Source organism: Tursiops truncatus, chromosome 11 (genome assembly GCF_011762595.2).
Source record: "Tursiops truncatus isolate mTurTru1 chromosome 11, mTurTru1.mat.Y, whole genome shotgun sequence".
NCBI classification, from domain to species: domain Eukaryota; kingdom Metazoa; phylum Chordata; class Mammalia; order Artiodactyla; family Delphinidae; genus Tursiops; species Tursiops truncatus.
Window position 1 is genome coordinate 60,713,787 of NC_047044.1, and position 14,607 is coordinate 60,728,393.

At 51.7% G+C, this 14,607-nt stretch overlaps 1 protein-coding gene across 1 annotated transcript; it reads left to right on the plus strand.

The window, feature by feature from the left end:
* Nucleotides 1-5,205: 5,205 nt before the first annotated feature.
* KRT84 (keratin 84) lies at nucleotides 5,206-12,828 on the plus strand. Its single transcript, XM_033867295.1, is given in 10 exon segments — nucleotides 5,206-5,211; nucleotides 5,698-6,345; nucleotides 7,585-7,793; nucleotides 8,392-8,452; nucleotides 8,927-9,022; nucleotides 9,937-10,101; nucleotides 10,230-10,355; nucleotides 10,859-11,111; nucleotides 11,772-11,962; nucleotides 11,964-12,828. Coding segments are annotated over 10 exon segments (2,043 nt in total). The 3' UTR covers nucleotides 12,252-12,828.
* Nucleotides 12,829-14,607: the final 1,779 nt, after the last annotated feature.

Consider the following 14,607-nt stretch of genomic DNA (forward strand, 5'->3'; position numbering starts at 1 on the left):
GGCCCCAGGGGAAGGGAGACTTGTCTGGAACCGTCCACTAGGCAGACTCATCCCAGTAGTGAGGGCACCCCAGCTCAGTCCTGGACACGAGCTACAGGCCCCGGCGCATCCCCCTCAGTGCTGTGCAGCCATGCCCCCCTTCTCCCCCTCTCTCCAGGGAGGAGGTGACTCTAGGCAGGCAGGACAAAAGTGCCTCCCGGTAGTTCCCTGGGCGGTTCACCTCCATTACCTGGGCAAACATCTGAGTTTCTCCCAGGACCCACCCTGCACCTATAGGGAGGATCAGGCCCCGCCCTGCCCTCGGAAGGAAGGGGGAGCTGACTGCTGGAAGCCAGAGCCTCCCTGCATTCCACTCGGCCTCGGGAATCCAAATCCCAGCCCTTCCCAGAGTGCCCCCGTGAGGACAGGTGGGGAACAGCCCAAAGAGGCCTGGGGCAGGTGGGAGGACCCTGAATGAAGCCCCTTGTTTTTGTGTCTGTCCCCCTGAATGTCTCCCATTTCTTGTCCCTCTTCTCTCTAGGAGAGCCTTCCTTGCCCCACTGTGCCCTCCCTCAGATGCCCTCTGCCCTTCCCCTGGGTCCCCCAGGATCCCTTGCTCATCCAAGTCCCATCAGCGGCCCCAGGTGGACCCACTACTGCCTCTCTCCCCTTGGGGCTCGGATTGGGGGAAATGGCTGCAGAAATGGAACTGGGGGCAGAGAAGGGGAACTTAGGATCACTGAGTCTGGTAAAAGGAAGAGGGCTGCACCCAGCAAGCATCCCAGCACCTAATCTTGATGTCGGCTCACATCACACCCAATAAAGGTTTGTTGAAGCAAACCGACCTGCACGCCTGCGAGCAGGTCACCTGTCACATTTCACCCTGACAGGTGATAACTGTGGGCAAGTGAAGAATTTGGGCTAAACCTGAAAAAAGTCATTCTGCCTGAAAGGGTGGGGACGGGCTCAAGCAAGAGGGGTGCTTTGACTCTCCTCGGAGGTGTTTAGATTCTATCCAAACATCACTAGTCTGACAGGGCAGAGGGCTCTCTCCTCATCGCCCCCCTCCTTCTGCTGGGGGACCCCTGAGCTTCCCTTCCCACCAGGGCAGGTCTCAGCGTGAACACCTCCCGGTGAGTGCCTCTCTCCTGTGCAAACTTGTCCCTAGGCAAAACGGAAACATCTGAAGAAGATGGCTTTAGCAAAGCCTTCTCACCATCTGGATTTCCCTGTCACCCTCCACCGCTCCCACAGGCATGCGCGCACACACACACAATCTCTCACACACACACACACACACACACACACACACACACACAGTGCAGTCACTGTGCACCCAGGGTTCACAGGCTCTGCTCAGCCAATCAGGATGGCCCCTTCCCCTCCCAACCCCTCCTCCCTGCCAAGCCCTCATCAGCAGTTCCCCCTCCGCCCCAGGCAGTTAGCATCGAGATGAGCCAGCAAACTGCCTACACTAGCTCAGCCAGCAGATCTCAGGATTACATCCAGACCAGCTCCCAACAGGAAGCAGAAACTGTCAGAGCAGCAAAAGCCCCAGCCCGGAGTTTCCAGGACAACTCCCCTCTCCCCACCTGCTGAGGACTGTGTTTTGCATTGTCTGATGAAATAATGCCTCAGAAGTATAAACTGCTGATGGCAACAGCCCATCTCAGAAAAGGGGTTATGCGTGACTGGTCTCAATTACTGCCACCCCGCCTGGGCTGTTAAGGTTGAAGGAAGCTGAACCACAGGACAGCCCCGGGAATGGCTGGTGGGGTAATGATGCCACAGCCACTGGAGTGGGAAGCAGGTGGGGTGCTGGACGGGAACAGAAATGACGGCTTACCAGTGAAAGGAGGATTGTGCAAAAGAGAGGGGAAGGGGGCAGAGAGAAAAAGAGGGGGACGGAGGGGGGAAAGAAATGGATGACAATAACCACACCAGGCTCCACACAGCATACACCCCAAACATTTTCACATGTAACCCGCACATACTGTGCAGTAGGTATAATTCCATTTTACAGATGAAGAACCTGAGGCTTAGGGAGGTTAAACAATTTCCCCAGCTCATTTGTATACCATGGAGGGCGAATGTTGCACAGTGATAATAAAAGGCAAGCAGACTTTTAGTTGGGTGTATTGTTGTTTTTAAGTTCTCTACAGACACGCACCCCTGACTGCCTGCATCCAGGGTGTGCCACTACCGTGCCCTTCCCATGCCACTGCCCAAGGTCACACTGCTGACTGATGGCAAAATTGGGACTGAACCCAGTTCTATTTGACTCCAAGGGCTGTGTCAAGTCTTCTGTTCCCGGCCTGGCACACTCACTGGTGTCCTCTATGCCATCCCTCCTGCTCCTCTCCCCTTTTCTCCTCCACAGGGGTCCCCCATCCCCTTCCCAGTCACCTGGATCCCCTTGCCTGGCCTCAGTGGAGGGGGATGCCCTTTCCTCCAAGCAGCCAGGCTCACACCCCAAGAGGCTGGAGCTGGAGGGCAAACTGAGCTCTTGGATTTCTGCACCATCCTCCTCAGGGTCATTCCTGTCCATTTTGGAGACTAGAGTCTCCTCTTCCTGAAATACTTACAAAGCCAAATGCCCAAATTCCTCTTCTTTCACCCCCTGTCCTTTCTCCCTTTTTCCTCCTGCTTTTAATCTTTGCGGTGTCTTCATTCATTCAACAAAACCATATAGCATGCCTCCCACATGTCCCCGCTATCCTAAGCAGGAGACACAGAGGAGGAAAAAAACACACAACAGTGCCTGCCTCCTGGAGCTTATATTCCAGCCTGGGAAGACAGGTGATAAACAGGCAAACCCATGCAGGAAAGGACCTCAGACTGTAAGCACTGCTAAGGAGAAGAGGAAGCGGGGAGGGGGAATAGAGAGTACACAGGGGAGGGGGCTTTAAGGAGGGGGCGACCCATGAGCAAAGAACTGGAAGAGTTGAGGGACCCGGCCATGTAGCCATTTGCAGGAAAAGAGTTCCCAGCAGAAAAAACAACAACAACAACAACAACAACAGCAGCAAATGGGAAGGTCTCTGAGTAGGAGTTTTCCTGCCTGTCTGATGGACACACAGGAGGCCAGGGTGGCTGGAGCAGGGTGAGCAGTAAGATGGATAGAGGGAAGTGAGGTCAGCGAAAGAGGAGAGCAGACTAGGTAGAGTCCTGTATGGCATTTACTCTGAGTGGGATGGGAAACCACCAGAGGCATATGAGCTTAGAAATGGCATGATCTGACATGTTTTTAAAGGACCCTTCTGACTATGGTGTTAAGGAAAGTCAGAGGGGGCAAAGGAGGAAGCAGGGTGACTAGCTGGAAGGAGACTTCAATAGACCCTGTGAGGAGTGATGGGCTCGGACCAATATGGTAGCAGTGGGGTGATGAGAAGTAGTAGGAGTCCAGGTATATTTTGCAGGTAGGACTTGCCAATGGATTGAATGTGCGATATGGAAAAAGCTGAGGAATAAAGGATGACTCCCAGATTTTTGGCCTGAGCCACTACAGGGATAGTGAGCCTGGCAAGTGGAACATATTTCATAGGAACAATCAATCGGGAGAACAGCTTTGGATAGATGAAGGCTGAGATACTAATCGATATCCAAGTAGAGATGTGGGGGCTTCCCTGGTGGCGCAGTGGTTGAGAGTCCGCCTGCCGAGGCAGGGGACGCGGGTTCGTGCCCCGGTCCGGGAGGATCCCACATGCCGTGGAGCGGCTGGGCCCGTGAGCCATGGCCGCTGAGCCTGCGCATCCGGAGTCTGTGCTCCGCAAAGGTAGAGGCCACAACAGTGAGAGGCCCACATACCATAAATATATATATATATGTGTGTGTGTATATATATATATATATACATGTGGGGCACAGAAGGGATGCCCGGGATAGAGATACACCTTGGCAGTCATCAGTGCAAAGATGGTATTTAAGGCATGAGGCTGTATGCTGTCATGAAGTGAACAAGTATAGATAAAGACATGAACAGGTACAAGGGCTGAGCCCAATGATGCTGTGGTGTGTAGAGGTCGGGGATATGAGGATAAACTGGTTGAGAAAACTGAAAAGAAGCAGTCAGTAATATGTATAGAAAATCAGGAGAATGTGGTGTCTGGAAACCAAAAGAAGAAATTGTTTTAAGGAAAAGGGAATGATCAACTATGTCAAATCCTGCTAAGTGAAATGAGAGCTGGGAATGGACCAGTGATTTTAGCAACCTGGAGGTCACTTGCAACCTTCACAAGAAGTATTGTGTTATTATTATTTTTCTGCTTCTCCCTTTAGACATACACCTGATAGCTGGGTCTGTATAAAACAGTAGTAAACTAGGAACAGAGGAAAACTTCCTCAACTTGACAAAAAATATATATATCTACAAAAAAACTACAGCTAACATTGTACTTAATGGTAAGAAACTTGAAGATTTCCCACCAAAAATCAGGAATAAGGCAAAGATGCCCCCTCTCACCACTGCTTTTCAACATCAAACTGGAAGTCCTAGCTAATGCAGTAAGACAAGAAAAAGAAATCAAAGATATAGAGATTGGGAAGGAAGAAAATAGTGAAGACCTGAGATGGTTAGCTCCAGAGAAAAGCACATATCCCCTTCCAAGTAGAATCCCAAGTGAGCATGTAGTCAAGCACAAGTTTCCCCAGGCACAGACGAGTAGGACAAATCATGTCACTCTCTAGAATAGAAAAGGCAAACATCTGTCTCTGGGTCCTGAAATACCTGCAATATTGATTAACAATGATAATGATAGCCAGTGACTTAGAACTTTTCATTTCCTACCCAGATGCTTATTGCTTGGTTTCTCTCCCTCCTAACCAAAGATTCATCAATAATGCAAGGAACCCGCATAGGCAGGACTATAGATCAGCCCTAATGTGTATTGTGGGGGCTCAAAATCATGTGGTTAACTTTCCACACAGATACACGGCCAAATCATACATAATTTTGGCCTCAAACTATGCCACAAAAGTATTGGTTGGTGGAAGTCCTCAAGATTAATCTCCCCCCAACACCAGGAGGATAGAGACCGTCTTTTTATCTCTGTACCCTCGGCACCAAGCACATTACCTGAGCGAGAGTAACTGGTAATTGTCAAATGAATAAATGAACGTATGAATGAATGGATCTCCTTTGAGTGTCTCAAATCAGACATGTATCTACACTACCCCAAATGAGCTTTAGTGACGATTCAATTTTTATGTAAACAGTCAAATCAGATCATGAAGGTTAGATAAAACACTGCAAAATGTTTTTGGACTGTTTAATCCATCTCCAGGAATGCAACCAACTGTATTCTCACCATATCATTTCTTACTTAGAGCTATGAAAACCCTGCCTGTCTTCTGCACACCCCCATCTGTTGAGGGGGTTATCTGTATAGCTGCATCCCTTGCAGCCTCTTGCTGGAGCAGTTACCATCCTAACATTCTGGTGGTTAGCCACACTTACTGTGGAAAGTCTATTGGATTTATGACCAAAGCAAATTAAGGTCCCCATAATGGCAACAGTGGTGGACTTGTGGAAAAAGTAGGACCATAACGTTTACGTGTTTATATGTTTTTAATGTTTATAGGTTTGATGTTATGGCCCTGATTCTGAGGAAAATAGGTGTGTCTGAGATTAGCTCATTGTGAAGGAGGTTACAGGCTGGAAGATTTTCTGCTAACTACCCAAGCTCATAAATGCTTCCAAAGGGCTTTTTCCATTTTTAGGGGGCCAATCCTCAGATCCCCACACACATAAAAGTGCTTAGAGGGCTCCACCGGCCTCAGAGGGCATCCCAGCTCCAGCTGCCCCTGCTCTGCAGTCGCTGCTCGCCTCTCACCCAGGACACCGTCACACCTTGCCGCTCCGACACAGTCAGCTCTGGTCGCCGTGTGGGCAGCTTCAGCTCTTGCTCAGCAATGCCCCCCCAGAACCTGAACCACTTCCGGGCCAGCTCTGTCTCCTGCAGGAGTGGGCCCCGCTTCCAGGGTCTTAGCAGCTTTGGCAGTCGGAGTGTCATCAGGTTTGGATCGTGCTCACCCCGGATAGTAGCCGTGTGCCCTCGGCCCATCCACTACGGAGTTGGCCTTGGTTCTGGCAGTGGGATGGCCTTTGGCTTTGGTGATGGGAGCGGTGCTGGTCTGGGGTTTGGAGCTGGCAGTGGCCTCGGCCATGGCTTTGGCGGCCCTGGCTTTGGCTACCAAGTTGGAGGAGCTGGAGTGCCAGCAGCCCCGTCCATCACAGCAGTGACTGTTAACCAGAGCCTGCTGACCCACCTCAGCCTGGAGATTGACCCTAATGCCCAGAGGGTGAAGAGGGATGAGAAGGAGCAAATTGAGACCCTCAACAACAAATTTGCCTCCTTCATCGACAAGGTACTTACGACAGCTCAACCTCTGGGTCTGGGAGGATGCGAGCTAAATGCACTGAGATGTTCTTTCCCTTAAGAAGAACGGGTCCAGACCTAGGGCGTCGACCTTGAGCCCAGATCCTTCAGGCACCAGCCAAAGGCATGGCGGTATGATTTCTGGGTCACTCTGCTGCGGAGCCAGGACGAGCCCAAGGAAGCACTGCATAGAGGGATAGATTAAGACAGTGGTGGTGTCTTCTGGGGGAAGGAGGAACATCCAGCCAAATCTGAAGGCATCTGAACAAACTAAGACCTACCACCTAGTCGCTTAGAAATGTCTCCCAAACAGGCTAGAAACACTAACACCTCCACCAGCTGTTGGCTGGTACAGGTTTAAGAGGTTTTATCCTTTGAGATCCTCATGCTCTCTTTCAAGTTTCCATGGTTTCTGAGGCTGAGTGGCCACACCTACTCAGGCTTAAAGAAATGGAGAATGGAGTTGAGTAATTTTTGTACAAAGCAAAGAATTCATACCCTTCCCCCACCTGGGATATCCAGATTCAGCTGAGCCACCTAGATTGAGGGAAACAGTAGGGAATGACCACGGGTGGTCACTGGTCTTCAGGCTGATGAGAAGAACAGAGAGGTGGAACTGACACAGCCCCAAACCCCAGACCGTGTCTCCATGAAGTGGGGATGCTCTATTGTGTCTGAGATTGGAAACTCACCTCTGTGAGCTTCATTTCACTCCGAAATGAGGGGTTGGAGCAAATGGCCTCTATGTTCCCCTCCAGCTCTATAAGTCTCAGCTGATGGAATTTCTGAGGTGATGGGTATGAATTATGACCTGAGAATTCCCACCTCCTAATACCACATCCCAGCCCAATGTACTTTACTCTGCTCCTCATTCCCTGCTAGGGATGGCTGAAATCAGTTTTCAGATATAGGCAAACCCCAGCTCAGGTAGAATCGATCTCCAACTTCCCAGTGAACCAGCCCTCACCTTTCTCAGAGGGTTGAAAGGGAAATGGTTGAAGAGCTTTGGTTCCAAAGCTTCTGTTTGTAGATAAGCCTGGTTGAGCACGAGGAGGGGTCGCAGACCTGCTCTGCAGATTCTACTGAGTTAGAGGAGGAGCTAAATTCAACAGAGGGGGGAACGATGTCACCACAGGTTTAAGTCACCTCTGGCCATCTGAGCAACGTTGACATACAGGTGACTATATCAAGCACTTCAATTGCCATGTCTTTGCCCCTGTGGATTCAGGTGCGGTTCCTGGAACAGCAGAATAAGCTCCTAGAGACCAAGTGGAACTTCCTCCAAGATCAGAAATATGCCAGGAGCAACCTGGAGCCCCTCTTCGAGAACTACATCACCAACCTGCAGAGACAGCTGGACGTAGTGAACAGCGAACGGGCCCGGCTGGAGGCTGAGAGGAACAACGTGCAGGATGTCCCTGAGGGTTTCAAGAAGAAGTGAGTGGCTGCTGGACTGCACTGACCTAGGATGGACACGGGCTGGTCCCCAGAGCAGCAGCCAATCTTGGATGAGAGCTGCCGGAAGGATCAGGGTTGAATGCTGGTTTCAATTCCCAGCCTGAAGACAGGGGTGGGGATGTGATATGTATGGGAGGAGGAGGCCCTCCATGGGTCCTGAGGAGAAAGGAGACTTGGAATTGGGCATGGTTGTCCCTAATCCTGCCTGTGAGCATGGGTGAGTTGACCCCAGGAAAAGAAACTCTCTGATTTTGAGAACAGTGCCTAAGTCCAGCCACAAATAAGGTCCTACTTCCTCTAAGTGCAATGACCCTAAGGCTTTTCCAGCAGAGGAGCACAGCAAAGGACCAGATTTTCAGACCCCACATCCAATTTGAGAAAGTAAAAGGGATTCGGAGAAACCAAGGGCTGTGGACTCATAAAAGGTCTTAAAGATGGGACAGAGTGGATGAAAACATGCAGGGAGCCAGGCTCCTGGACGGAGCAGAGAGGTCACAAGAGGTGATAACTGGGGAGCTGGGAGTAATCGGCTCTCAGTTCAGAGTGAGAACTCACCCTCTTCATCCTTATCATCCACATATGAAGAGGAGGTGGAACTCCTGGCCAACGCTGAGAATGAGTCTGTGGCTCTGAAGAAGGTAAGGAGAGCAACAGGCCCAGGCAAACTTCTCCTCCAGACAGACAAATGTTCTCGCAACTCCAGGACACTGCCCGGACAGCCCTGTGAATACTCGCACACAGTGGACCCCCTAAGGTCACAACCGCTTCCCTTCGAAGTTCTGATTTGGCCTCCAGTGACTTAGGATTGGGTCTTCATGAGAGCAGAGGTCTGAAGGGACGACATTTGAAGAGTCTTGGATTATCCAGACTCTTCTTGCCTCTAAATAAGCATCAGAAAATGTCCAGCATCCCTGGGGGTTTCATGCTATATAACGGCGAAGAACAAGAGTCACTAAGCTGTATTTCCACCCAATGACTTTCCCATCTGTCCCACTTGGCCTGGCCCTGTGGGAACTGGCCTGGTCTTCCCACCCACCTCCAGAACCCGCCAAGGCGGGGAGGTTAAACAGTGCGCAAGTAATGAGCATTTTATCCTTCTCTCTTTGATACAGGATGTGGATACAGCTTTCTCAAATAAGTCTGATCTAGAAGCCAACGTGGATACCTTAACTCAGGATATCAACTTCCTGAAAACCCTACACATGGCGGTAAGGGGTCATCCCCTCTGAGCTATCCAAGGAGCTCAATATGTGGTCTGGACTCCCTGGGGAATTCACTGAACTAGTGTATTTTCTAACCTTTGGTATCATACCTCTTTCCTCCCATCAAATCTATATCCTCTATAGTTGATGCATGTACAAGCGGAGAAGGTAAGGGGAGCAGGCTTCTCGGCAGCCTGACTCAGGTCTGTGAATCAGCTCCTTGGATCCATGAGCCAACTTCTGTTGACCAATCTAAAGACTGGGGTCTAGGAATGTCACTTCCTATCTACTGATGAGAAGACCCTGGAAAACTGATTTTCTAGGAGATGTAAGAAAAATTGTGTTACCTAATTAGTCAAATGAACTAGCGATCTTTTGCTTCTGTTTGGTCTGGAACGATCCCAATCAGAGCTAAATGGCTGGCTCTGAGTGGAAAGGCTGAAGAAAGCTCTCTCTGGGGCCCTCACCTTGCAGGCCAGTTCCCAGCCCTCCCCCAGCCCCACCCCTGGTTCTATTAAGGACTTGGGATATAGGAATTCCTAGACCACCATGTCCTAGACCAGCTCTCAATGATCCAGACTGGCACAGCCACTGTGTGGATAAACCAAAGAAAGTCTAAGCTTCAGCATGGTCTCCTCTCCTCCAAGTCCTTAGGCTCCCATGGTTTTAATAGTCACCTAAGAAGTTAAGATGTTAAAGGAATGTCTCCTAGTGTATAACAAGGGTTTAAAGTCAAACTGAAACGGTTCTGGGCCACCTCTTTTTCTTTGCTTTTGGTTTGGATGATCTGCCCCATCGCTGTGCTCTGAACAAACAAGCAATGCTCTCTCCCCTGACTCCACATCCTGGGGACCCTGTGGCAGAGCCCCGGGCACTGACGGGACTCTGAACCCATCTGTCTCGCTGATCCTACAACACAGGAAATCCAGTTGCTGCAGTCACACATCTCTGAGACCTCAGTCATCGTGAAGATAGACAACAGCCGGGACCTGAACTTTGATGGGATCATCGCCGATATCAAGGCCCAGTATGAAGAGACTGCCAGGCGCAGTCGGGCTGATGCAGAGGCCTGGTACCAGACCAAGGTGGGCAGGAGGGCACTGGGGAAAGGGTGTAGGCAGCCCTGGGGTCAGACTCATGGATGACAAAGTGGGCTGTGATCTTGACCCAATCTTCAAGCCCTCGGAATACCCCTTTCTCCCCCACCCGCCAGTATGAGGAGATGCGGGTGACAGCTGGCCAACACTGTGACAACCTGCGTAACACTCGGGATGAAATCAATGAGCTGACCCACCTGATCCAGAGGCTGAAGGCAGAGATCGAGCACGCCAAGGCTCAGGTGGGCGAAAGAAAGGAGAGAAAGCCCCACAGGGAGGACAGGCAGGGCCCCAAGCTTTGGGGAGCCCAAGTCTGAAGATGTGGGGGAGGCCACCAGGACCCAGAAACAGAGGAATAAAAGAATTAGTCCAGGAAGACTTCCTGGGGGAGGAAAATGTGGAACCAGGGAAAGAGTCTCCCATGTAGAAGGAAAGACCTGGGGCTGACTTAGAGGGGCAGGTGAGGCAGAAAGAACGGCTTTACTCTCTGGACCCCATTGGTCTTAGAGCAGCAGAAATCAGTAAGTGCAAAATCAGTGAGGATAGAAATGGAAGATAAGCAATGTTCTGCTCCCTGCTGACGTCAAACTACAGGATGACAATCCCTGGGGAAGCATCCCCCACAGGCTCCACCCCTGGCTTAGCACCATGCCATGTGCCCACTCACAGGGGGCAGAGTTTCTAGTCTGACCTGAGGATCCCCTAGTCCCTGCCAAAGCCCACCTGCAAACTGCCCTCCCCCCAGCACTGCAAGCTGGAGGCCGCTGTGGCCGAGGCAGAGCAGTGGGGCGAGGCAGCCCTCAGCGACGCCAAGTGCAAGCTGGCGGAGCTGGAGGCTGCCCTGCAGCAGGCCAAGCAGGACATGGCACGGCAGCTGAAGGAGTACCAGGAGGAGATGAATGTCAAGCTGGCCCTGGACATCGAGGTCGCCACCTATAAGCGCCTGCTGGAAGGCGAGGAGAGCCACTAAGTGCTCTCAGTGCAGCAGGTGGGAGTGGGTCAGGAGGAACGAAGGACTACCTTTTTTTTTTTTTTTTTTTTTTGCGGTAGGCGGGCCTCTCACTGTTGTGGCATCTCCCGCTGTGGAGCACAGGCTCCGGACGCGCAGGCCCAGCGGCCACGGCTCACGGGCCCAGCCGCTCCGCGGCATGTGGGATCTTCCCGGACCGGGGCACGAACCCGTGTCCCCTGCATCGGCAGGCGGACTCTCAACCACTGCGCCACCAGGGGAGCCCAGGACTACCTTTTTGATGGGCAATGTGGGGACCGCCAAGGAGCATGATATCATTGGAAGAGAGAAGCCCTGTGGCTTCATGCAAGCTACTGACGCAGCTGCTGGGTAATCCAGATCGCTACCCGCCTCATTCAACCCAACCTGACTTTGGCCGTATATAAATGGTGGTGGACTTATGGCTATAGGCCAACACCTGGGGAACTGGCTGAATTCTTCCATTTTAGTCCGAATGTTTGACTTCAGTGGAGTCACAGCCTTTGAGACACCCAGACAAGGGAAGGGAAAAGTGGGTACTGACTATGTAGACAGTAGGAACTACTCGGACCCAGGCCACGTCCCCTGATGCCACCGCCCGTCCCTCCCCCCACCCCCAGTGGGAGGGGGAGGATGAGGCAGCCTCACTGAGGGTTTCACCCTCCCACAGCGGTGAGCAGTTCCCAGGGCGGCCCGGTGTGCGGGCCCGAGCCTCTGGTCACCACCTGCAGCCTCTCCGGCGGCGGGGTCACCATCTCCGGCCGCAGCAGCAACCGGTCCAGCGGCTTCTGCAGCTCGAACGTGGGCGGGGCCCAGGTCGTGGGCGGTGGGGACCCGCTGAGCGCGGGCTTCCAGGGAGGGGAGCTCCGTGCTTGTGGGCGAGACCTGCGCCCCCAGCGTCCCCTGCCCGCTGCCCACCGAGGGCGGCTTCAGCAGCCGCGGTTGCAGCGTCCGCTTCGTGTCCACCACAACCTCGAGCCGAGCGCCGACCAGCCACCAACCAGGAAGAACCATCTCCACGGCTTCTGCTTCTGTCCCCAAAGTGCCCGGACTCTGGGCCGAGGGCGCTCTAGGTACCCATCCTGCCAAGAAGCCGAGGGCTGCTCTGCCTGGCCTGTGTCCTCTGGGGGGATTTTTTTTCACCACCTAAACGCTCCATCCACAGCCCCAGCGGACTGGCCTCTCCCTGACTCCCAATTTCCTTCCTTTGGGTCACTCCTCACCACCCAGCCCAAAGACCTCAAGAAATGCAGATTCAATACAATTACAAAAATCAGCATGTTGGTCCTAGCTTTGGATTAACTTAGAGAATGGAGAGCTGGCTGTCCACACAGCAGGTGTCCTCAAGCCACCGTCCTCTGCTTCCCTCCCCTTCCTTTCCCTGGCAGGAGAAGGTCCTTTCCTTCTCTTCCTGACCCAGAAGGATCCACCGTTTTTGGTGGGCCAAGCGATCCCAGAGATGGTTCTTCTCTGAGCGGCATAGGTCCTAGCTGCTTCTCTTCCTGGGGTGTTGGTGTAACCCTGGCATGCGAGTCCACGAGGTGGGTGAGTGCTGGTAGAGAGATGGACCCTGCAACACTCCACGCCCCTGCTGGTGGTGTGAGGGAGGCCCAGCTCTGTTCACTGCAGGGGGGTTTATGTCTGCATGCTCCAGGGAGGCCTGGGCTGGGGTGGGTGCCTGTCTGTACTGCTCTTTGTGTTGCTGGGATTTCAATAAACTTGCCAAGCTAGCATCACTAGGACTCTGGCCTTTCTTTCCCAATCACACTGGGGATGGGGGAGCTTGCCTCCACAGTGATGCACAACAAACGGTTGCTACTGTTTTGATGGTGATGGTGGTGGTGGTTCTAGTTTTACTACTAATGGAGAAGAGCTGTGTTCAGCAGCTCAGCCACTCCAGGACCAAACAAGGGTGGATACCGAAGTGTCAGCGGACTGTTTCCTGCGTCTGCACTGAAGCCCCAGCTCTGATCCGCAGGCAGGCGACTCCCTAGCCTTTCCAGCTCCGGCAACCAGGACTGAGCCTCTGCGGGGCTGCCTGTGGGGCTTTGCTGCCCTCTGCTGGCCACCAACTTCCCTGGAGACACCGCACCAGGGCATTTTCAAAGCACTCCCGCAATAGGATTTTGCGGAGGGAGAGGGGAGTTTTTTGTTTCGTTTTTTTTCCTTTTTTTTTTTTAAATCAATTTCCCTAAGTTTTTTTTTTAATTGACGTATAGTTGATTTACAATATCGTGTTAGTTTCAGGTGTACAGCACAGAGACTCATTTCTATATACAAATATATATATAAATATTCCTTTTCAGATTATTTTCCCTTATAGTTTATTACAAAATATTGAGTACAGTTCCCTGTGCTATGAGAGGGGAGTCTTTTAAAAACAAATTGTTTTCTCCAAAACTGTGTTTAGGACACAAACATTGCAACACTGAATAGCAACTTTAGGAAAAGAAATCCACCCCCTCACTCACCAGCCCAGCACAGCACCGTTTTCACCATCCTGTGTCTCTGTCAGCCTGGGTTCCCACAGATGCTCAGAAAACCACAGGCTTGAATCAGGAAAGAGCCATGGAGGGCTCTGAGCGCCATGGTTCTCAAACTAAGTGCGCTTCTCAGGACCCAAGGGCCAGAGTTTCCCATCAGTGGCATTTAATGCCACACATAAAACATTTAAAGTATCCAAGACATCCATTCATTTACACAGTCATTCAGTCAGCAAGTATTTACTGGGCACTTACTCTATCCCCAACACTGTTCCAAGTGCTTGGGAACCATCAATGAACAAGATGGACAAAAATCCTGCTTCCATGGAGTTTATTTTGGGGTGAGAGGAAAGACTGATAATCATCAAGAAATAGAACAGACAGGCCAATTATAGGGTGTGCTAGAAGGTGTTGAGTGTTATGGAACAAAGAAATAGATCAGAGCAGGATAAGCTGGATGGAGAACGCCCTGGGAGGGAGAAGGCAGGTTGCCATTTTTAAAAGAAATGCCAGAGAAGCCTGTTTGAGTAGTGATGTTTGGGCAAAGAGCCACAGGTGGCAACGGAGCGGGCCATGTGGCGGAGGGAACAGCATTCAGGGCAGAAGGGCCAGTCAGTGCAAAGGCCCTGAGTCAGGAGTGGGCCAGGTGTGTCTGAGGAGCAGAGGGAGGCCGATGTGGGTGACGAGAGCAAGGGGATGAGGTGAGAACTGTAACAACAGGGACAGGCGGTGCATCATTAGGACTTTTTTTTTTCTTTCTTTTTTTACTTTGAGTGAAATGGAGAATTATCGGGGCATTTGAGCAGAGGAGTGACACAGCTCAGTGTCTTAAGGGGATCACTGGAGTGGGGGTGGGCAGGGCAAGCAGAGACCAGCATGTCCATCTTTTTTTTTTAAATAAATTTATTTATTTATTTTTGGCTGCTGTTGGGTCTTAATTGCTGTGCGCAGGCCCTCTCTAGTTGTGGCAAGCAGGGACTACTTTTCCTTGCTGCGCGCGAGCCTCTCATTGTGGGGGCCCCT